General features: G+C 42.4%; 1 protein-coding gene across 4 annotated transcripts in view; it reads right to left on the reverse strand.

Annotated features, from left to right (window-relative positions):
- The window catches only part of Ablim1 (actin binding LIM protein 1), a 137,056-nt gene that overhangs the window by 102,423 nt on the left and 10,749 nt on the right, over positions 1-23,884 (reverse strand). For all 4 annotated transcript variants that reach the window (XM_076834289.1, XM_076834287.1, XM_076834285.1 and 1 more), the window contains exons 2-3: positions 16,288-16,471; positions 12,040-12,149 (exon numbers count right to left, since the gene is read on the reverse strand). In XM_076834289.1, the coding sequence (XP_076690404.1) occupies positions 12,040-12,149; positions 16,288-16,394 (217 nt within the window). In that variant the 5' untranslated portion in view covers positions 16,395-16,471. The remainder of the gene's footprint in view (positions 1-12,039; positions 12,150-16,287; positions 16,472-23,884) is intronic.

The raw sequence follows: 23,884 nt of genomic DNA on the forward strand, positions 1-23,884 counted from the left end.
GCACCACTGGTCAGTGCTTGCTGTGATACTAAGATACCATAAAATATCTATCGGGATTTTGAGACAGTCAGAACATGCCCTTTCTTTCTTGTGAAAGTTTCTAAAATAAGAATTTTTTAAAAATCAACTTTCAGTATTGAAACTGTTGCCCATATACATTCCAGAAAATTCAAGCTTTCCCCAGAATCCTTTATTACAATAAGAAGAAAAAACAGAAGCAGTATTTGTCCAAAACAAAATTATCACATAAATTCATGGCCATACACATGGATGAAAAATAAATAGTAACAAATCATTTTAGACTTAGGGTGCTATTAATAGAAAGTGGAATAAGACTTTGGAGACCTTATAAAATATCCTTCTAATGGGCTGCTAACTAGAGGCACTTTACCCTGGCCAATCTCAGAGTCTAAATTCCAGGGTTTGATTTATTGAGGTCCTGATTTAAGGACATCTTATCTTGCCATCCAAATGTTCTTATAGAACCTGGATTTCCCAATCTTGTGAGATAAAATGATAAAGACAGGATGTGAAAGAATACTTGCTCTGTCCCAAAGAAGGGAGTGGGGGAGCAGGAGAGCAACCAGAACACAGGACAGATGCTGTTAGGTGACTAAGTTGCCTTTGACCCCAGCCTTTCACAGGTTACCTCAACCTCTACCACTGGTCTCCTTCATGGGAATGACTATGAGGTGGCCCAAAGTGACTGCCCACTTTATAAGGTCCTTCCCACCCCTCCAGAGAGTCATGGCCATCTGTATCATGGCCATCTGCTCTCATGCTTGAACTGAACACAGCATCTAATTGCCAACCTGGCCTTCAGAGGCCCTTGAGTGGGTGACATAGAGCTAAAAAAAATCTAGACTTTTCTTATGTTATTTTAAAAATAAGAGTTGACCTATAGTTTTTTTATTTTTTAAATTTGTTTCAATTATATATGACAATAGAACTCATTTATGTACCTTGAAATATCCTACATAGATGGGGTATAATTTCTCATTTTTCTGATTGTACATATTACAGAATCACATCAGTCATGCAGTCATATATATACATAAAATAATAATGTCTGTTTCATTCTATTATCCTTCCTATCCCTGTATCACCTCCCTCCATTGGCCTCTACCTAATCTAAGGTAACTCTGTTCTTCCCTAGTGTCTCCATTCACATTCACATTATTGTGAATTAGCATCCACATATCAGAGAAAACATTCACCTTTGGTTTTTGGGGATTGGTTTACTTTGCTTAGCATGGCCTACAATTTTAACATCATTAAGGTAGAAAGGATTTGGGTGTTTGAAAATCTTCTTTTGATCATAAAGGCCATTATTAGGGATGAGAGTTTGGTCTAGCAAGTAGATATTGTTGAATGTTGATCTTCGTCTTTATCCAGGCTGTAGAATGTTGCCAAGTCCCAAATTAGACAACTATGAGTTGACAAATGTTGACAGGGCACAGTCCATGCTTTTTATTTAAAACAAGTCACTGCAATGAGTCCCCAGTTTTCTTCTTTAGCATGTCATGGCAAATACCATGAGTATGGGATCAACATAAGAAAGAAGGGAGCTGGGCTGAGGTGCCACTCAGTGGGAGAGAACACATGCCTATTATGTACAAGGCCCTGGGTTCAATGCCCAGTACAAAAAAAAAAAAAAAGTCCAAAACAGAATGAGAAACTTGTTAGGCTGAGCACTTTTCAAGAGTGATTTTTTTGTTGTTGTTGTTCTGTTCTTTTAACTTCTGAATTTCTAGGCTGCCCAGAAAAGCAATATGAGATCAGAAGACAAATCCTAGGAGCAAAGTGTTCCCACTCTGTGAAAAGGGGGGGTCTCAGTGCTATAAATGATTGACATCTCAGATGCTAAAAGTGTCCCAGAGTGATTTATGAAAAGACCTGACCTTGAGACAGACTTTCCACAGTCACCCCTGTCCCTGCTGAGGTCAGTTGCTCGCTGTGCTGTCTTGATGGTCATGGTGGAAACATGGCAAGCCAGGGTGGCCTCTGACGCACTATTTTAAGTGGAGCTTCTTGTTGTCTTTGGAAAACAACACGGCACAACAAACAGGACTTCCTGGGCCATGACAGCGACAGACCGTCAGCCTCATCAGGACAGGGGAAGGCAGGCCTGGCAGCAGCCACCCTCTAAGTCCTCTAAAATCTAGTCTCTGAAACTCCCTCCTGTCTTTCTCCATATCATATGTGCTTGTGAAGTGGTAGAAACTTTAGTCAGAGATTTTATAAATATAGATCACTTACATCTTTCCAACTTCCAATTCTAATCCCTGAAGCCAATGCCCAAAGAATGTTGTTGGGAGTTCATAGATTCAAGGTCAAAAAGCTTTCCCCTTTCGTGTTGGGCGTATTTCTTTCCTATATTCATGACCAGGAATCCCTCTCTCCCAAGTCATCAAGAATTTATTAAGCAGGAATCCCCAGCTTAGCATTTCTAGGCATTTCCACAAAACACCTAAGAAACAGAAGAAAGCCTATTGTGGACTTGTACCCACTCAGACTCATACAAAGCATTAGAGTTGAGAGTCTTGAATTTTCTGCTAATTACCACTGAAGGATGACTCTAAACAGCACGAAACCTGTCCCTGCACTCAGGACTGGACTTGATGACCCATTCTGTTGAGCCTAGGAAGACTCATTTCTCATGGCCTGCTTGGACCAGCATGAATGATGTGGGTGTCTTACACACAGTCAGTGCCAGATAGTTGATAGTATACACTTATTTACATTTACTAAGTAAACATGTATTTTGGAAAGGCTGTTGAAAGCCGTTAGGAGCTGAAAACTTTGATGTTTGCCTAAAGTCAATATCTGTTGCCTTACATATCATATGAAATCTCTTGAACAGAGATCCTTCCATTTCCCGGACAATTAATAAAAAAATTGTAACATGTCTGTATTCTTGGGGAAATAATAGAGATTTTATTGATGTGAAATAAGAAAATATTAGCATAAACATTAATACTGTTTTGTCACCTGCTCTAATTTCTAGGTTTAAAGTCCTAGCAAAGGGAACTCTGTGTGTGTGTGTGTGTGTGTGTGTGTGTGTGTGTGTGTGTACATGTATGTTTCTGGAACTAGAACTAAAAAATACAGAATAAATCATCACCCCAATAAGTAAACTCTCAAATTCAAAATACCCAACTGGTGATTTCAAAAGGCCAGCTGGTGGGGGACAGGCTCTGAAAACATTGTTGCTTTCGGGTCCCTTCTTCACCTGTCCCATGTGGCTGCTCAGCACAGTTTCTGATGTCAACATTATCAGAAGAACACAGGATTCTCTCCGGCCTAAAAATGCTACCTGTATGGCAAGAGGAAAGTGTTGGGAAGCCAAAACAAAGCCAAATAGCGCCTAATCATGGCATGGTCACACGGCAACCTCCAGCCCATTCAACCTGCATGGGTGAAAAGTCCAGGCCAGGGCTTCAGTGGACAGGGCGAGGGAGCACTCACTGAGCACACACTGGGGTCCCATGTGGGCCTGCAGAGTCCTCCTTCCTGCTTACAATCTATAACCAGACACGCCCTGCAAACATCATTTGATCCCCAAGCCACTCCTCCAAAGGACAAGCGTTACCCGTTTTGTCTGCAGGGAAGACAGAGTTAACGGGGCTGAAGTGCAAAGCATGTGAACTCAGCACTACTGAACAGACCTTTTCTGGAGAGTTTGGAGAACTGGGGAGCAAATTTCTGCCAACAGGCTGAGCAGTGGCCATGGAGTCATTGCTCAAGCCAGCAACAGAGGAAGAAAAGGGGTAGAAAAGAGAAGAACCAAGAAGGGGAGAGGGAGCAAGAAGAGAGGGTGCTCTGGGTGGCCTCTGCTACCTGCCATCACCTGACACCATTCAATGGTGCCCAGGCCATGGCCTGCCATACTCCCGGGCAAAGATTCCTGGGAAAGGTTTGGAACACTGGCAGCCATTGCTTTTAAGATTTGATTGTTTTTAGCAAACCTCTCTAAAAATTGTACCACGGCTCAAAAGACAAATATGTAGACAAATATTTGTTCGTGTGTCTTCATCACAGCACCGTACTCGAGAGCCAAAGATGGAAATGACCTGCATGCCTGTTAACAGATGAATGGGCAAGAGAACCATACTCTGCAATATTAGCCATCGGAAAAAGGAAGTACTGATAAACAATGCAATCTGTGGGAACCTGGAAAACATTTAGAAGCCAGATACAAAAGGCTGTGTGACTTCATTTCTATAAAATATCTGGAAATAAGTAAATCCACACAGAAAGCAGATTGCAAGTTGCCAGGAGCTGGAAGAAGAGCAGAATGGAGAATAATTGCTCATCTGGGACAGTGTTTTCTTTAAGGGTGATGAGAAGGTTTGGGGACTAGACAGAGGTAGTGTCTACACAGTGCTGTGAATTCACTAGGGCTCCCAAAATGGTGGCTTTAAAATGCTTAATTTCATGCTCTGTGAATTTCACCTCAATTAAAAAATATTATACCCAGAAGGTTTGCTTGTGAGCCTATTTCCCTAATTTAGTTGTAAACTTTAACTTGGTGAAGAGTTTTATGATAAATCTTTAACTGGCTATGGTCCCTAGGCACACATGGGTTCTTGCCAAAGAGGAAACCATACTTGATTCTACGTCAGCTTCTCGGATTCGGGACTCATTAGCAAATAGCTGTTCGTTTACTCTATTCCAAAGACAGGAAGAATAAAAAGGGGGTAGAATGTCAGCTTGTGCGCATTCCTCACGTGACCAGTCACTTAATACACATGACTAAAGGTCATAGCAAGGGCAGACGTCAGTGAGACTTCAGTCTGGATAGGTCTTTCATTTCACTTTGTAAAACTAACATTATTTCATTTTGGGGATACTTTGGTTTTACATAGATAAAAACACAGGGTTAAAAAAATTGTTTTCATACAGTAAGAATCATTCTCCTTCCCTCCATTACCCATATCTCTCTCTCCGTGCCTAGGCACAACTACTATAAGCAATTTTTCAAATATGCTTTCAAGGAAAATCCCTAGGAATATACAACTATAGGGATACACAGCAATCCTTTTGAACAGCTGGGGACTTCTTACTGCTATTTAAAAATTAAAATTCACCTGGGAAAATGACTGCTGTTCCAACCATTAAAATTCCAGCCTCACTGATAAGTTAGTTATTATGTAAGACACACAGCTACTGAAATGGGAACAGCAAACCACAAATGCCATTAACTTTCTATTCACTGAAAGCTCTTTTTAACCAATGCTTCAGTGAGGGGTACCTGTTCCCTGTGAAAAGCTGGGACTTTTCTTCCTTTTTTACAACTGAGGTAACTCAGGTGAAGTGAGAAGAGGCATCACTCTGGGCTCTCTGTTAAAGATTTCAGCCTGAAAAGTCTGAGAATAAAAGGTCCCTCTTTGCACCAGACCTCACTCCTCTGGAAGGAACCTCTGGCTACTCTGCAAATTCCACTCTCCCAACACCCCTCCCCACCCAGGAGAGAAAGCTGAAGTCGCCACACCAGGCCAGAGGCCTGTACCCGAAACATTGGGAGAGGTGACCTCCTGGTCCACCACAAACTTTCCCTGACACCTCCACTTTCTTAAAAACTTGTGATTCTGTTATCAAGTTGATCTCAAGCAATTGCTGACCATTTCTCCTTGTGACTAAGGGGAAACCCTTGTGAAATGGGAAACTAAAAGTGAGTTTAAATATGCCAGTTTAGGTCACTTCTCATGCACCTGTATACCTGTGTATGACTGTATCAAACTTCGAAGGCATCTTCAGGAGGGCCAGACCCCACCACCGGGGCTTGGGAGAGAGGTTAATTCCCTCAAAAGCTCTCCCAACATGCTTTCAATTCACGCACAAAACAAACATTCCTGTGTTCACCATGTGCACAGTGCTGATCCTAAGGACAAGTCTTGCCATTAGTAGCTCCTCTCCTGGTGGAACAGATCAATGTCCCAAGAACATTGATATGGTATATGACTATTACTTCCATAAGAGACATTTAAGGTACAGGTTTGCGGGAACACCGGGTGTCCTGTTGCCAAGGGGCACAAGCAAATTTAAAGCTTTCAATCTTTTATATGACATTCAGAAGAATGACTTTTGAAAAAGTACATGAACAAAATTCTAGGGGGAAAAATGTGCATAAAATTGTACACATTCACAATTACACACAAACCTATAGCACTTAGGGAAATATCCAGAATGATCACCAAAATGCTCAGAGGGGATCTCTTGGTGATGGAACTTAGGTGCTCCTCATCTTTCTTTGTACCCTCCTATACTGTTTGTGTTGTTTTACAAAAAAAAAAAAAAAAAAAAAAAAAACCCACTTAAAAACCTATCATTTTGAAAGAGGAGATGTGAGTTCATTTTAAGGTAGAGAAGGCTTTGGTTCATTTTCTAGAATGTTTACCTAGGACGTTATGTGGTAGGCTTTGCATAAGAAAGACAACAGGGTCCTTATATTCAATGAATATCATTCTCTTGGGAGTGGAGGTGGCCACTCATGCAAAAATTAAAATGCGGTCCACATGTACCAATTGATGTATCCATGGTGTCTTAGTTGGAGAAATGTGTCACAGTAATGTAACATGTTAACTGTGTGAGAATTTAGCTGGTGCCTAGAACAGAGCCTGGAACTTAGGAGGTGTTCAGTGAGGTGTTTGATGAATGAATGAATGGCATCTTGGATCTTTCCTTAATATGGTCCTTTCATTTACCCGGATCATCTTTTCTCACAGCTGTTACCTGTAACTACAATCACCAATGACTTCCCAGCCCTGATCCAAATATTTTATTTTGCACCCCACTATTACCATCACCCCCCAGATCATTCTAGAATACTGTTTTCAAGGTACAGGTTTGCTGGGAACACTGGGTGCCTGTTGCCAAGGGGGCACAAGCAAATTCAAAGCTTTCAGTATCACAGGTTAGTGTTCTCTAGGTCGTTCTCTAGGTTAAAAACCATCCTTAGGAGCTTCATGTTGCCAGACTCCTCAAGGCCTTCCTACACCTGGCCCCAGCTCAGTCCTTCCAGGTTCACTTCTCAGGGCAGAGAATGCAGCCTGGGGGTCCCCCTGCACTGCTTCTTCAAGTTCCCTCAGACAGACTGTCCTTCCAAGGAACCCTGCAGCTGGTCCTCATGATAACCCCTTGAAGTAGCCGTTTTCCAGTTTGTAGATGAAGGCTGGAGGTTCTGAGACACTGAGTAACTTGCTCAAGGCTACACAGTGAGGAACAGGCCCGACCAGGACGTGAGGCAGGTGTGGAACGTGAACCCACTTCCTCAACCCTCAGGCCCTGCCCCTGAGTCTAAGCTTAGGTTCTCCCCTCACCACTTCCTTAAAGAATAACAACGAACACTAACCCGTGCTGACAATGTGTCCTGAATCTTTGAAGCATTTCATTCCTTAATATCCACAAGGGGAAGATCTCTTTTTGGGGATCCAGCTATAAAACCCATTACCACGAGCAAAACTCCAGCAATCCATGGGCTTCAAGTGTGGATACATTCCTGACTCCACTGTTTTTCATAAAGGCAGCTATCATGAACAGCAAAGGAAAAAAGCAGTTGTACAAAAAGTGGGAACTGGGACTGTCACAAACATTAGGGAGTCAATGCCTCGATAATAAGTCACTGTTAGTATTGTTAAGCTGTAAGTGACTGGCACTTCGATGCATTTACTCACTTCATTGTACAAGGTAGGTGCCTATGACCATCCCATTTTACAGATGAGAAAAAGGAGGACAGAGAGGAAGACCTGCTAGTGAGTGGGCAAGCTAGGATCTGGCCCAGGGGGAGCTTCCTCACTGCACCTATGGTTAGGTGCTTCAGCAGACAGTTCCCACTCAACTTGCAAATGATGTTTTGAGAGAGATGTTTCATTTACAGATAAATGAAAATTATCTTACAACTGGGAAGAGCTGGTGCATCAAACAGAAAAGTGAAATGATTGAAAATGTCTTCCTTCTGTTTGAAAACACGCACGTGACCCTTTATCTGAAAAGATTTAAATTTGGTCCAACTACACTGTTTGCCCTGATACCTGTGGGAGATCCAACTGCAGTCAGAATAATGATGAAGCTATATATGGAGGTCTGTGTAGAGGAGGGAAGGGAGAAAGACAGGCTTGGATGTATTTGTGTGGGGGTGTTCACCCTGTCAATCGCCAAACCCACACGCAATCAGACGCTAGTCAGACACTCTTGGAAAGGGAAAGGGTGATCATAGACGGCAGCCCACTCCTGCTCAGGTGCCTGAAATAGACAGGAGCCATGGAGGAAACGACAATTCAAGCCCGATTCCATACGCACTAGGGTGCCACACAGGTTTGGGCTGCTCCTTAGCCTGTGGGAATCCAGTCCCTCAGGTACAGGAAAATATACCAAAATGAGGTAGAATTAAGTTGCAGAGGACTGTCCTTGACTTTCTGGTAGAGTGTAATGTCTTCTGTGCATATTTTTTAAACAGTATGAATCAGCTAGAAAGTTAATGCTCCCTACAACCCTAGGAGGTACCTTTCACTACCACCTCCATTTGAGATCACATCAGTTGCTTATGGAATCAAATTGCACTGGGCTGCATGCAGCAACCATTTAAACTAATTTGTGACAATAATCTTTTATTGAATCAACTTGTTTCTAGGAATAACCTCCTGAGGGCTTCTGTTTCCCAAACTGTGATACAACAGGGAGACAACAGGTAGAAAAGTGCATACAGCCTTGGGGTCAGGACACTCAGACCATCTACACACCCGTCAGGTCTGGCTCTGAGGCTCAGCACCCGTCTTTGAGAATCAGAGAGTGACATCCACATGGTAAAATAAGCATCAGGGAGGGAGCCTGGCATCTGGAGCCAGATGGCTAGGGTGTGGGCCCGTGTGACCTTGGGCAAACTACTTGACCTCCACGACCTTTGGTTTCTTCATCTGTGAACAGGCACAGTTAGTACCAACCTATAGGGGTGTGAGGGGATTAAATGGTTGATAGTGTAAACTGGTGTCACAGTGCTGGCACACCATGAGGTAAATGTTAGGAGAATTTTTTGAGGAAGGCTCCAGAGGGTGGTCTTCCTAAAACAGACCAACACAGACACGGTGGCCACTGAGCAGCCGAAGAGGAGCTTTTTCCAGCAAGCTCACAGGGAGAGTATCTTGTGCAAATTCTCCTCCCAGCCTCCGCCCCAGCTTCTGCTTCCCACCCTGCCCCGCTTCTGTCCCCCTCTCGTGGTTTTGCCTCACATCCTGTGACTATGGGAAACCGGCCACATAACGTGGAATAATTCTGGTTCAGAAGAGCAGACTCACTTCCAAAGAGAATATTTTAAAGGTAAAAGAGGATCTCAGCCCTTTGATGTATTTCATGGACTCTCTGAACATTATCACAAAAAGAGTTTTACACTAAGAAAAAATGGTCAGTTTTTCTGCTTCTGTGTAGGAAGCCCTTTGCCAAGTTTAAAAAGTCATTTGATTTCTTAAAAAACTTTTTTTTTTTAGATGTAGATGGACACCTTTATTTTATTTATTTATTTATTTTTATGTGCTGCTTGGGTTGAACCCAGGGCCTCACACGTGCCAGGCAAGCGCTCCATCACTGAGCTACAACCCCAGACCAAAAGTCATTTGATTTTTTTTTTTAAAGTAGGAATTGAAGTCACACCAGAGTAGGTTTGGAAGCATAGGATAATTCTTGGAGAACCACAAATAACAACCAAATGCTTTCTAATATGCGCCAAGGAATTTCAGAAACTTGCTGCAAATTCCCATTGCTGTAGTATGTGTGTGCCTGCCTGGCTCGCTGGGGGCATTTTGCATGTGTGGATCCATATATAAGAGCTCTCTTCTTCACAGACACCCACACACCCTATAAATGGCTTTGAGTACTTACCTAAATAGATAAGTACTTCTTAAAAATAAAACGTTCTGACCCAAAGCAGTTGCATAGGAATGCACCCGCTGGAAGGAAAGGGGGAAATAGGATTGGGCCCAGCCATTGGCACAGAAGCAAGAATGGTTAAATATTGTATTGAAAATGCAATGGATTTGAGATTGATTACATTTTTTTACTTAACTTTAATTTTTATGTGTATAAAATGTGTGTCACATAAAAATGGAAATTATAGGGGCTGGGGATATAGCTCAGTTGTTGGAGTGCTTGCCTAGCATGCACAAGGCCCTGGGTTCAATCCCCAGCACAACAACAACAACAACAAAAATGGAAATTATAAATGTAACCCAAAATTTTAATAAAAATTAGAATAATCATTCTGATGTTGCTGTGAGTAGAGAACATGCTTCCAAATCGTACGGCCTGAGAGGACTGAAAGTCTTTAAAAAGAATCTGCTTCTGTTTCCTAAACCAAATAATTTGGAGTATTAGATGACACAAAATAGTTAAAATTTAGGGGCCCAAAGAACTGCATCTGACCCTACTGCATCTTTGTACAGCTGTGTGACCTCAAGTACATCCACGGGCCTCGATTTTCTCACTTATCTAAACAGTGGACCAAAGGACACTTTGAGGACATGTCCACGCCTATTATTGCAGGCTGTATGCCATGACCCTCTGCTTCGGCTGTCGTCAGATCCAAGGACTCATAGAAACCTCCTTTTCTTAACTAGACTGATGAATTCCTCCAAAGTTTTTAGTAATGATTTTTCATGGTAAGCCCTCCCTAAATAATGGGGTGACTATTTCCACCCAGGTCACCTTCCCAGCAACCTGGGGCTAACTGCTTCCTTTGGGCTTGGGACAGGGTAAAAAGCAAAGGACTTGAAACCTCACTAGGGCCGGGGTGTTGCCTTGCTGTGTAGTGATGGTCCTGCCCAGGCTGCTGTCACTCATCCACAGGTCACATGAATCACATGCTCAGAATCCAGCAGTGTCCTGAATAAGGAATACATAGATTTCCTTCCATGGTCAAGATCTAATCTCATGCAAATGCTTCGATAAGAACATTCTTATTTTTAAAAGTATATGTCTTCCACTTTAATGGGAAGATTCGGAATCATTGTTGTGAATTGCACAAAATTCCTCTGAGTGGCAATGACTTATCTCATTCTTATATATTAAGATTCACAGAGTTGAAGGAGGGTTATTCCAGGTTTCTCAAAGACTCGAAATGCCCCGGGAAAGAGATGACGTAGAGCTTCCTAACTTGGTACCCAGAGTTCAGAATACATTGACTTACAAAAGTTATTAACTGATCTACCCAGTGTTATTTCGGATGGATATAATAGAAGAAAAGTACAATGTGCCACCATATTGGGGAAGGGAGAGGAAAACTGGTTCTCCTTGGATCCTTACAGGTAAGACAAGCCCTTATCATAAACAATGATGACTCTCCTGATGTATGTCAACTACCTTCTTCCCACACTTCCTTCAAATCCCCGAGTGCTGCCTTTTAAAAGAGGCCTTGTCTGATTGGCCCATAGAAATGCTGTCCCTTGACTCTGCTTTAATTTTCTACTTTCATTTTCATCACATATTAGATATTTTGTGTATGCATTTGTCTACGTGCTCTCAGGAGCAAGCAGGCCTCCTGAGCTGGGAGGGGTAGTTTTGCTCCTCTGTATCTCCGTTCAGAGAACACATGTTGTAGGTACTGAGTAAGTTCTCAGATGAACAAATGTCAGAGTCTTCGAGGTGAATAAAGGTTATTGAAGAGTAAGCAGAAATGGCCACATCGGTACCTTAGGCGAGTGGAGATAGCTATTCCAACACATCGCCACCAAATGTTCTCCCATCTCAACCTCCATGATGGGCATTTCCAGTGCAAGGTTTTATGATTATTTCTCTTTCATGGACTGTCAAAAACGACAGTTCGATGTCCAACTCTATTTATGTCTTTGTGAAGTACTGGAGCTGCTTCCCCTGGCCTGGATTTAAGTGGAGGCTTCACCAAACATCACGTTTAACAATGGAAAAGGTCCCAGAAAGCACTGGTCTCGGCTCTAGCTAACAGGGGTTCTCAAGAAGAGAGGAACCTTCCCAAGCCACCCTCACCCTTGGGCTACAGAGGTGTTCATGCCATCAGATCATCAGAGCACTTACTGCCGGAGCAGGTGGCTTCACTGGGGCTGGAAGACATCGGCTGTGCACACAGTTGACAAAGGCAGTCTCTCCCATTGAACGTGACTCGATCTCCAGGTGGAAATGGGCGCCTAGAGACAGAAAGACACAGTCCTCAAGGTAACTTCAGCAACTTCATTCCCCTTCCTTGTGTCTTCAACTTGCCCTCTGGTGCAAATTTATTTACTGGAGGATCACCGGCTAAAAATGTCTGAAATGCAGTCATGCCCAAGCCAGCCAGCTGGATATGGTCCAAACAAATAAATGTACCTCATTATGAGTAGAAAAGAGAAGGCACTGGTTTTTATGGGCAACTGGATAGTAAAACGGAATGATTTACCTCCACTCCTTAGTGGAGGGATGTCCCAACAAGTCACCCAGCAGACACACAGGACAGTAAATTTCCAAATGGAAAATCTTCACCAAGAAACCTTTTAAATACCGTGAATTCCAGCTAAGTGCAGGGCCCCTCCCCAGCAGAACTGGTTATAGGCCAAGCATGAACTCTTTCAGTTCCATGGGACCACACCCAGAGTGCTGTGATAACTATGCTGAGTTAGATTTTGTCCTTCCTGGACATTGGAGTATTGCACAGTCCTGGGGACCCAGTTCTTTCTAAGCTGAGAGAAATAGGACAGGCTGTAAATATCTATTTAAGAATTAATAGCAGCTTCTTTTCAGAATGACACTTTCCTTTTACATTAGACATTCATCAATAATAGCACATTTGCCACAAAATACCACCTTCTTCAGTTACCATTTCTCATCCCAGTTCACCAAGAGACAGCCTTTAAAAACAAGTCATTAGTTAACAAATAACACACAGTTTCCATTTCTGTTAACTTGCAATTGGCCAATTTGCCAACAATCTTCATCAACATGAGTTTTTAAAATGTGTGACCCTGTCAATTAGGAAATGTGAAACTCACAGCAAGACATCATGAATCAGAGTCAGAAGCAATTGTTTAGAGCAAGTCTGAGCTTCTTGACATTAGTTTTTACTTTCTCAGCTGCTATCTCTCTTTTTAGTCACCTGTCTGTGACCTAACAGCTGGTGATTGACTATATGCACAGGTAAACTTGGTCTTAACTCCACAAATGTGTCTGGTGCCAGTAGTCAAGAAGGGAAATGTGTGTGTGTGTGTGTGTGTGTGTGTGTGTGTGTGTATGTATTTAATATGTACCGGGGATTGAACCTAGGGGCACTTCACCACCGAGCAACATCCCCAGTACTTTTCTATATTTTATAGAGAGACAGGGTCTCACTGAGTTGCTTAGGGCCTTTGCCAAGATGCTGAGGCTGGCTTTGAACTTGCAATCCTCCTGCCTCAGCCTCCTGAGCTGGTGAGATTATAGGTGCGCCGCTATGCCTGGCATGGGCTTTATATTTGTATACCCTCAAATATTATTCAAAGTCCTAAGAAGAGATGGGGCCCTCTCTGCTGTGGTGCTATCATTTTTCATCGTCTGAATAAGCCCCAGAAAGGGTAAGAAAATTGCCTGGGTTGACCAGTGATGGAGACTAGACAGGGGCAGACGGCATCTACCAACTTTGCACTTAACTCTGTCTTTAATAAGCAAAATCACTGCTCTGGTGGGTGCCAGTGGGCCTATGGCTTCACACTGACAAGTTCAACTGAACGGGCCTCAAGTCTCTTCTGTAAGGAGGCTGAAGGGCCCATCAACACAGCAACTCAACAAGCACAGGTTCTTCTGCCTCTGAGGAGGGCCAGGACTGGGGAGAGGTAGTCGAGGCACCTGAAGCTCAACATGTCAAGAAATGCCCACTCTCCAGGGTTGACCAGCACTCTCAAGATGCCCAGAACAAGCCCCCTCTACCTCCTGCACTCCAGGATCCTTGCTTACCTCACCCAAGTCCAGGCCCCCTTCTCATCCACACTTTATTTTTTTTAGACATGAATCCTCTGTGGCACAACCCAGAGACCAGTGTTCAATGTGTGGCCAGGCTTCTGAACTTGAAGTTTTATAACTTGTAGCACTCTTTCCAGTACTTTCCTCTCCCCCTACATCCTCTGATCATATGGGCTCACTTCCTCCTGTTATTTGAGTGAAAGTTTGTAATAGGAGGAGAACTGGTTTTCGAGGAAGAAAACCTGAGTTCAAATTTTAGCCTTCAACTATTAACCTACAAAAGTCCCTTAAACTCTGAGACTCAGTCACTCAAAAGTAGGGTCATTAATTCCAAATTGACTTCACAGAATTTCTAACAGGGTTCAGTTAAATTCTATATGAACACAACTTGTGAACTACAAAGGAGGCCTCAATTCAGGTAGAATTATCATCATCTAGAAGCAGCAGTGGCCACAGCCTTATAACACAGGCTGAGCAACCTTAATCCACAAATCCGAAATGTTCCAAAATCTGAAACATTTTTGAGTATCAATAAAATGCCATGGTGGAAAATTCCACAGCTATCCTCCTGTGGCCACAGTCAAAATGCAGGTGCACTAAAAGTGTTGTATAAAATTACCTTGAGGCTATGTTGTGTAGGTGCATACGAAAAATGAATTCCATGTTTCAACTTAGGTCCCCAAGATATCACCTATATAAATGTTCCAAAATCAAAAAAAAAAAAAAATCTTATGTCCAAAACACTTCTACTCCCAAGAATTTTGGATAAGAGATACTCAACCTGTAGCAACAGCAACATCTCTGCTGCCTCACATGTCCAGGGACAGGACTCTGATTGGTAAATATCTGGCCATATTTAAGACCATGATCTCTCATGATCAAGAACAGAAGGGCCCTCAGAGTTTACCCGGAGCAAGGGGGCTGGGTAACTTCACATTGGGAACCCTCCAGAAACTACTATATTGTTATGTGTGTCTTAGCAGAAAAGCAGGACAGAAATTGATATTTTTAAAGAGATCCCAGCCCTATCCAATCCAGAAGTTACAGTGACTGGCAAGACTTTGGGGATCTCTCTCAGCTAGTGCACAGCCCTTTCTTTTATAGCAGAGGCCACTTCCTTGAAAAGCTATTCATGAAAATCTCAACTCAGCCCAGGAAGAAGGGCTTGGACCTGGGTCTCCTCCGTGGTCAGCCCAGGACCCTTAACGAGGCTGTGGGCCACAGTCTGAAAAGGGAGGAGACAGGATGGAGTTTCACTCTTGATTAAATCAGAAAATTATTATATTATGAATCTAGAATTTCTTAATTATGATTTTTAAAATATGTAATTAAGAAATGGGCTAACTGCTATGAACTTACTTAAATAATTTTGTTAAGAGTATTTCACCTGTCATGTATCATCTTGTTGATTATGTTGATATTAAATCTACCCTTCCAGAGTTGACATCTCTCTGACTTAGAAACATGAAACACTGAAAACCAAAACAAAACTCCACCTCTGAAGGACAGTTTCAGATAGGCCAAGTGAGAGGGAGCTGGGTGCCAGAGGACATGGGAATACTGAACTGGAACTGACCCACACAGAAGCTGGCCCTTGTCAGCAAGTCTCCTGGTCAGGAGAGTCAGACCCATCTTAGTTTTATGATCTGTTTCCCTCACAACACAACAGCAAAATTTCCCACTCACATTTCACAGTTTCCTTCTTCTCTTAGACTGATCATTTTAATCAAACTGGTTTGTGCAGTTAAGTTTTAACTTCGGAAGGTAGATACCTAGACAGCAGGGGTTGGCAAACTCCTTCCCTAAAAGAAGATTATAAATGTCCTTATAGGCTTTGTGGACCACATGGTCTCTGTCACAGGCCTACAACTCTCCTTAGCAGCTGCAGACAATACACAAACAAATGGGCGTGGCTGTGTGCCAATAAAACTTTATTTACAAAAACAGACATTGGGCCTCATTTGCCAATATCAGCCATAAAAAGACTATTTTAAACCCAGACATGCAAACATATGTGCGAAAGAACATATACTTCCAAATAAGCTTTTTTCTTCTAGGCAGTTGTCCATTTCCTCCAATATTTTCATTATTCTAAATGTTTGGAGCTGCCTGAAGTCTTGGTTTCAAGCCACTTAAAGTCATGTCATGTTACTTTGTAGAGGACATCATGTATAAAGTTTCCCAACCAAATTATATTTTTGACTAAGATTGAAAATACAACAGGAAGAGAATATTTAAAAAGAGACATTTAAAAACTAAGTGCTACTCAAGACCAAAAGAGCTATCCCAAGCTTGAATGGCTAAAACCAGTGTCTCTCTGTTGGAGGAAGCTGTAGACTTGGGCAGATAATCACTTACTTGCAGATTGTACAAGCAAAGCAGTTGGGATGGTAGGTCTTGCCCAGGGCAGTCACCACCTCGCCCTCCACGAACTCCCCACAGCCGTGGCAGCGTGTCCCGTACATCCGCTGGTAGTCCAGGGTGCAGAGGTACTCCCCGTTCTTTATGAAGAAGCCGCCTTGGGCCAGGTCACAGCCACACACTGTAGAAAGACAAGTTCACATCTGGTCATCATCTGGCAAGTGCTGGCATCAGTGGCCTTCAACTGAATGCTGGTTGCTCACTGTGGTTTCAATGGTTTGGGGCTAGGGGAGGGGATGGATACAAAGAGCTATTTATTGCCGGGCTCTGCTTTCTCTCTTGCCTCCCTCCCCTTGGGAGATACTCAATATCTCACACAAGTAAAATCCACTGGCTGGGCCTCAACCACTTTCGTGGCATGTCTAAGATTTAGAGGTAATCAAACAGCCTTTGATGGAAAGATATGCTGGGTTCAGGTTGTCTCAAATATGAAGAAAGGTGTCCCTGGCAGTGCTATTAGGAAAGGTGCCCACTGCTTGCCCTCACAACTGTGTGGTTTGAGCCAAGATTGTTACTGAGTTGAGTAATAAGTTCCCATTATACCAAAAGCAGTGACTGAAATTTCCAATAGCTATTTTTTCACACTCTGGAAATACTTTCCCATAGCTATGAAAAATTGAGACACTGAATTTTCTCTTTATGCAGTAAATAGGATAAGCCGATTATTTATGTATTAGAAAGAGAGAGACAAAAATGGACGGGCAAAAGAAGAAAGAAAAGGGGACATGTCTAGGATAAAACTGTCATTCGTGACCTAAGTACATACAAAAGAGAACACTTTGTTGTGTCTGGATTTTGGTATCTCTTTCAAAACTGCATAGCTGTGAAATTTGGAGCTGATGCAAACAAGCAGGTCTTGGGATGCCAGGGACTTGGGCCGGTCTGCATGTTCAGACCAGATCCAAGCAGGTCACAACAACTTGTCCCCAATAAAGCCTAAAGCAAAACCTTGATAGTAAGGATTTTCCACTGACAGACTGAGAAGTAATAGCTAAAGCTGGGAACCTCTGGCCTTCCCCTCTCCATCCCCAGGCTCAGGTGACTCCTGTATAATTAAGGCTCTTAGGCAAACAACCCAGGATTCTTGATGATTCCTGGAAGGGGCACTCAGGTGGAGAGGAGACAAGATGAGTTCAGTCACTAAAACGCTTTCCGAAGGAGCTTCAAGAACACCTCCAGGGTTCCCCCTGATTAGTTCCCACAACTTATTAATGCACCTGATGAGTTAGTGCAGAGCACAGGTTCTGATGGAAGTAGCTCCTCCCCCACCCTTGGTTAGCATTCCGAAAGATATTCAAGGTGACACAGAAGCCACAAATGAGCTTTACACTGTGGACTCATCTGTCTTTGTTTAGCCCAACACTCCACCCCTATGACTTTCTTTGCAATTTATAATTAAGTAACCCAAGATTATGGCTGGAGTCCACCACGCCTGGGACCAACCACACTATAAATACTACTGTGATCATATTCTCTGGAAAACAGCTAGTCCACCACCTGCTGCCTCCTCTAACCTGCCAGCATCGCCTCCTGCCCCACAGATCTCACACCTGCTCCTTCCTTACCAAGTGGGCTGCAGGAGCCCAAGGATGGACTAGCCTCATCCTGACCACAAATTCCTCCAAAAACAAGAAACAATGGGTGGGATAAAGAGGTGTCACAGAAAACCGTGCACACGCCAGGCAAGTGCCCTATCACTGAGCCACGTCCTCAGCCTGGGAACACAAATGAATTCTATCTTCAACTTGGCAGGGCCCTACCAGTTTCCCTCCTCAGGGACATTAGCAGTTCTGATGACTCGGCTACTCTTCCAAAATTGGTTACTTCTCAAATCTTTAAATCACTAGTCCCTCTCTTTACTCTCTCCTCCAAACATATAGTCTGGGTACAAAAATTCATGGATTGTTTATAAAAAGATCTGGTGACAACAAGATCATCCTCATGCCAACATACATTGTTGAGACAGTTTCAAAGCTAATGTTAAAGGCAGTGGAATTTCTCTGGGCCTTCCTTAGGGTCCTTCTCCATGCCGTCTTTTCTGTTTCACATGATTTTGTGAAACTCTTCTTTATTAAGTCCTAGCTTTTCTGAACTTTTATTTTAAAAAATGACTTTTTAACTCTCAAAAGATGCAAACTTCACCCCATTGTGATTTGATTTGGCTTCTCCCTTGATTTCAAAGCAGTGGCCCAAGTTGGCTTACCAAACGATGTCAGCTTTTTCCTGTGTTTAGGACAGCAAGGAAACCAGCGTTTCAAGAGAGACTCGAAAGGGCCTGAGTCCTGATGGGCACATGTGACAGGCAATGAGAGGGAAAGTTCATGTGGCCAATACATGAACGATACTTAACATTTTTACTTTCCCAAGATTGGAATAGTGGTGGCACGATCCCAGGTTCTTTCCTCCTCTTTAGCTCTGAACGTTCCAGCTCAGTCTCAGCAGCCACGCCCCTATATACAGGTAACCCCCAGGGACACTATCTCCTTTCCTAAAATTTAAGGCCTCTTGGGGACAGACCTCACTACCTTAGCTGAGACTGTGTGCAAAGGATTCTCAAATCTGTCTGACCTCTGTCTGAAACGTCTCCTGCAGGCTTCAGACCCAAGGTGCTGCTGCACCCAGAGCACAGCCCATCTCAAGCCCAGCATTTTCCAAACAGGTCATCCTCTCAGCTCCCCTGAAACCCCACCTTAAAATCTGCTTTACTACTTCTGTTTCCTTGCAATAAATCAGCAGCTGCAGCCTTTCTCCCATTCTTAAAACAATATTTTCAACTGTCCACTAAATCTAATCTAGTTCCTCAATAACATGTTTCTCAGATCCTTTTCCTCTTCTGCCTTCTACCTGTCACTGTGCAGACCCTGCCCTTCAGCCTTGTTCTTCTGCATAGAATTTTGTTATAAATGGTATTTGCACTGGCAGAAAAGAAAAAAAAAAACCAAAAGATTGGAACCAACCTGAATTTACATCAGTGCAACAATAGTTGAATAAATTATGGCATGTTTAGTCTATGGAGCTGGCATTAAACCAAAAAAAAAAAAACCTAAATCAGAACAATACATAAAACCAGAGCACAGTGCTATATCACGCCAAGGAAAGCAAGTTCACAAAAACAGAGGGTTATTAAGTTGGCTCTCTCAGGACGATGAAGAATTATTAACTTTTTCTTCATATGCCTAAATGTTAGCTCATCTACAAATATTTTAACTGATGATATACATATATAAAATTTAAAAATGATTAGGATGATTATGAAACATAAAATATGAATATTCATATGAAACATAAAATGAGCCATCATCATCATTTTTTAAGTAGACAGCTCAGTGGCCCTGAGCACATTCACACTGTCACAATACCATCCTCCACCACAGAATCCTCATTTTTCTTGCAACGCTGAAACTCTGTACCCCATAAACAATTACTCCTTTTTCCTTCCTCCCTCCAGCCCCTGGAAACCGCTGTTGTATGTTCTATGAATCTGACTGCTCTAGGTACATCATATCAATGAAAGCTCACCTTTCACTGATATTAAGAAAAATTATCCAAAACCTAATAACACCTTTAACAAGGTACAGGGAGGAAGCATGTTTTTTCAATGTTGTTCTGGAGCATTCCTTAATAGCGCATGCAGGAACAGACACGTCTCAAAAGAAGTAGTACAAATGATCAGTAATTATAAGAAAAAATGTTCAACATTTTTAGCCATCAGGAGAATGCAAATCAAAACTAAACTGAGAATCCATCTCACCCCGATCAGAAATACAGCTAACAAGAATACAAATAACAATAAATGCTGGCAAGGATGTGGGTGGGAGGAATGCTTGTACCCTGATGATGGGAATGTAAAATGGTGCAGCTACTATGGAAGTTAGTATTGAGGTTCTTAAATAAATTAAAATTAGAACCACCTTGTGATCTAGCTATACCACTTTTCAGTATATATATGAAAAAAATTAAAAAGTATACTATGGAGAAACTACATGTTTATTGAGACACAATTCACTATAGACAAATTAGGAAATCAGCCCAACTTGACAAATGAATGGATAAAGAAAATGTGGTACACAAACACAGTGGAGTATTATTCAGCCACAAAGAACTACAAAATCAAGTTATTTGCCCAAAAATGGATGGAACTGGAGATCGTCATGTTAAGCTAAATAAGCCAGATTCAGAAAGACAAATATTTCATGCTTTCCATTATATGTAGAATCTAGGGGGTGAAAAGACCACAGGAATGTATCAGGGAGACTATTAGTGAAGAGGAAGGGGACCAGGGAAAGAGGTGGGTAGGAGTGGGTAATGGGGGATGGGAGTGACCAAATCATGTTGTATGCATATCAGAACATGACACACGAAATCTGCTGTTCTTTGTCATTAATGTGCACTAACAAAACTATTGAGAACTTCAAAAAACAGCTCACACAGGATTATTTCATTATCCAGGGAGACTAGATCAGAGTTTGACACGCTTTTTACCATTGATTTAAGGCCCAGACTTTGGAAGCTAATTTTAACTCTGCCCAGGGAGCTACAGACGACTTCAGCCAGGTGTTACCATCCTGCTGAAGCAGTGATCAGTTCTCCAACTACCCAGCATCTCACTGCAACATCCTTTCCTGAAGTCCTGTATAACCCAACCCTTTGGTTTTCCTTCAAAGCAGCATTACATTCTGCTGGCTCCCTCATTAACGAGTTGAATAAATCCCTGACACGTGCTCATTCTGTGTTTGTATAAGAGTTATAAAAATCGCACTCTGAAAAAACTTTCTGAAAATTGCACTCTGACAAAACTGACAAAAGCATTATTCTTCTCAACCCCAAATACCTGAAGTTGAACATTTATTTATTTATTTGTTTGTTTATTCATTTATTTATTTTTACAAAAAGCTTTGGTCTGTTTTATATGAACAGCTTAGCGAATACTTTTAATTGATGGCATGAAGCAAAATTATTTTCCCATCTATGAGACCACAAAAATCTCAATTAGTAAGATCAAAGCAAACCTCAGTAGGACATATTTAGATTTCTTACTTTAGGGGTTCCACCTGTGTTTGCTGTAGATGAAAGTTAACATAAGCCCAGGGAAAGGCAGAGATTCCTTTCATTAAAACATAGGGCAGCCAGTGGAAGGGATGCACTGCTTTCTTCTCTATGATCAATTATTGAAACTCTCTCCACTCCAGGTCCCACTCAGTCTTGTCTTGCTTTGCCACCTCGACAGTCTGGTACAAACAGCCCTGCGCTGTGTTGATATTCTGCTCTGGAATTCATTCTCTGCAAACTATGAACTACAATTGACTACTAGTTAGGGGGGGATATGTACATCTGAAAAACTTTACATAAAAGTTGTGAAATTAGTAACAGGCATATTAAAAAAAAACTGAGACTGTAAAAATAAAAAAGGAACAAGAGCTGCCCAGGTTGTAAAAATACCTCACGCAGTGGAGGCGTGAGGTAAGGGTGGAAACAGAAGAGCGCTTTAGTGGCATGAACTGGGCAGCAGCAGCAAGGATTTCTTGAACCATCTAAAAACAGCAGTTGCATCTTATGTTCCAACAAATCCATCTCAGCAACATTCCATCTGCCCGTCCAGTTCATATTGCCAGATATCTGGCAGAACAGGTTATACTTAAAACTCAGCCCAAAGGTGGGTTTGGGGTAACATGGAAAATCTTCCCTCCCTCTACAGGGACTGCACATCTCTGCTATGCGGCTGCCCTCGCATGGGTCTTGGTGAAGTCAGAGTGAGGGGGCGGGGAGGGACTACAGGAAACATAACCAATGTCTTCAATTTAGTTTTAAGCAACCCAAGAACTCTTAACTGAGGAGCAGCAGACTTTGGTGGGTCCTTTCTTCTGCTTGTTCAGCAGAGCCAACTGCCTGGCATTCTGCCTGGGTTCAGCCCATCACAGGACACGAGGTGCCCTTCTGAACTTGCCCTGCGAAGTGGGAGCCTGAGACCCGGTTACCCCCTTTCCTTTCTGAGGTTAAGGGCCATGTGCTCCACAGGTGCCACTTTATCCCAGGTGAGGTAAAAACCTGTTCTCATTCTGCCTGTGACAGTGCAAACCTGTCTCTTCCTAGGCTGCTTCGTGCTAGAGACTCAGGGTACAGAACTCCAACACTTCACCCCTGGATTAGCATTGTGAATACTAAACATTTCTTGTCCTTTTCCTTCATCCTCTACCCCAGTGAATCTTTAAAATTTTTTTATTTCATTCAAGATGCATTCTAATGATCTCCTCAAACCCTTTTGTCACAGAGGTTACAAAGGTGGACTGGCACAATGTCTTCCAAGCCAACAAAAATTCCATTACAGCGTCATGTCTGAGTTAATCCATTTTTGTACTAAAAGCAGAACAGGGTGTTTAAAACTACCACACAGTGTAGCTCAAAAGTACTATCCACTGTAGCCTGGAGCTTGAAATAGCTGAACAGAGACTCGTCAACAATAATGTGAGGGGGCAGAATCCCTCTAGAAATAACTCTTGCTAATGCACTATCCTGGAAGCAAACATGAAACCTCAAAAACACATATTTTAATAGCTTTTCACATTAGCATCTAAATGCACATCAAAATCAATGATCATTTCTGGGAAAGAAGATAGTTACAAGCTCAACCAGATGGTAAAATGTACCCCAAAGCAAGGCATTTGAGGGTTTGTAGTTAATTCAAAGTTTAAATTTATAATGATAAGAGCCTTGGTTGGAAAGGAACCATTTTGGAGCCTCTATTTATTACTAAAATCTCTGAAACAGAATAAGTTTGTTTTTAGCACCTGTTGTGGAATTTCATGTGCAAACAATGTTAATTACAAATAGCTCAAGAAATGAAGATATCACCTAGAATAATACCATTTATACAATGCACCTTTTATGTATTTATTTATATTGCTTCCTAAGGTTTGACTCATAACACAAAAACAAGTATTAAAGGAGCTGCATTTTATGAACTCCCATGAACCAAGGAGAAAGTCTCAGAGATACTTAGAAATGTGTTAGAAAACAGACAAAAGACACAGACATATCCACATTTTTACCTGTACCACAGGACACAGTTTGCTTGGGGTCTCTCAGACCTCCTAATGAGTAACTACCCAGTAGTTCTTCTGCTTTGCTCTGCCAGTGTTCCTCTGAACCTCCCCAAACACCAGCATTTTATTCCAAATTGGTCCTCCCAACCATCCTGCTACACTTCCCCCAGCCCCTGCCCATGTCCACCCCACCCAGCCTCCCAGCCCCATTCAGGTTGGGACCCTTGATGTAGCTGGGGACCTCCTCTAGTCCCCACACACTCCCCACTCTTGGGACACAGAACAATTGACATTTGTCTGTTAATATGATCTCCTGTGGTCCTCTATATACTGCCAATGTGACCGCCTCCTCTCCTCGCCTGCAAGCTCACTGAAGGCAAACCACTTCTCATGCTATGTTCCACAATACTTAGAGAAATGGAAATGATCATCCATCCTCATTTTTCATACTGCTTTAAACCAGGCCAGTGTCTGGAGTGTGTGGCTGGTGCTAA

This window comes from Callospermophilus lateralis, chromosome 15, assembly GCF_048772815.1.
Source record: "Callospermophilus lateralis isolate mCalLat2 chromosome 15, mCalLat2.hap1, whole genome shotgun sequence".
In the NCBI taxonomy this organism is placed as follows: Eukaryota; Metazoa; Chordata; class Mammalia; order Rodentia; family Sciuridae; genus Callospermophilus; species Callospermophilus lateralis.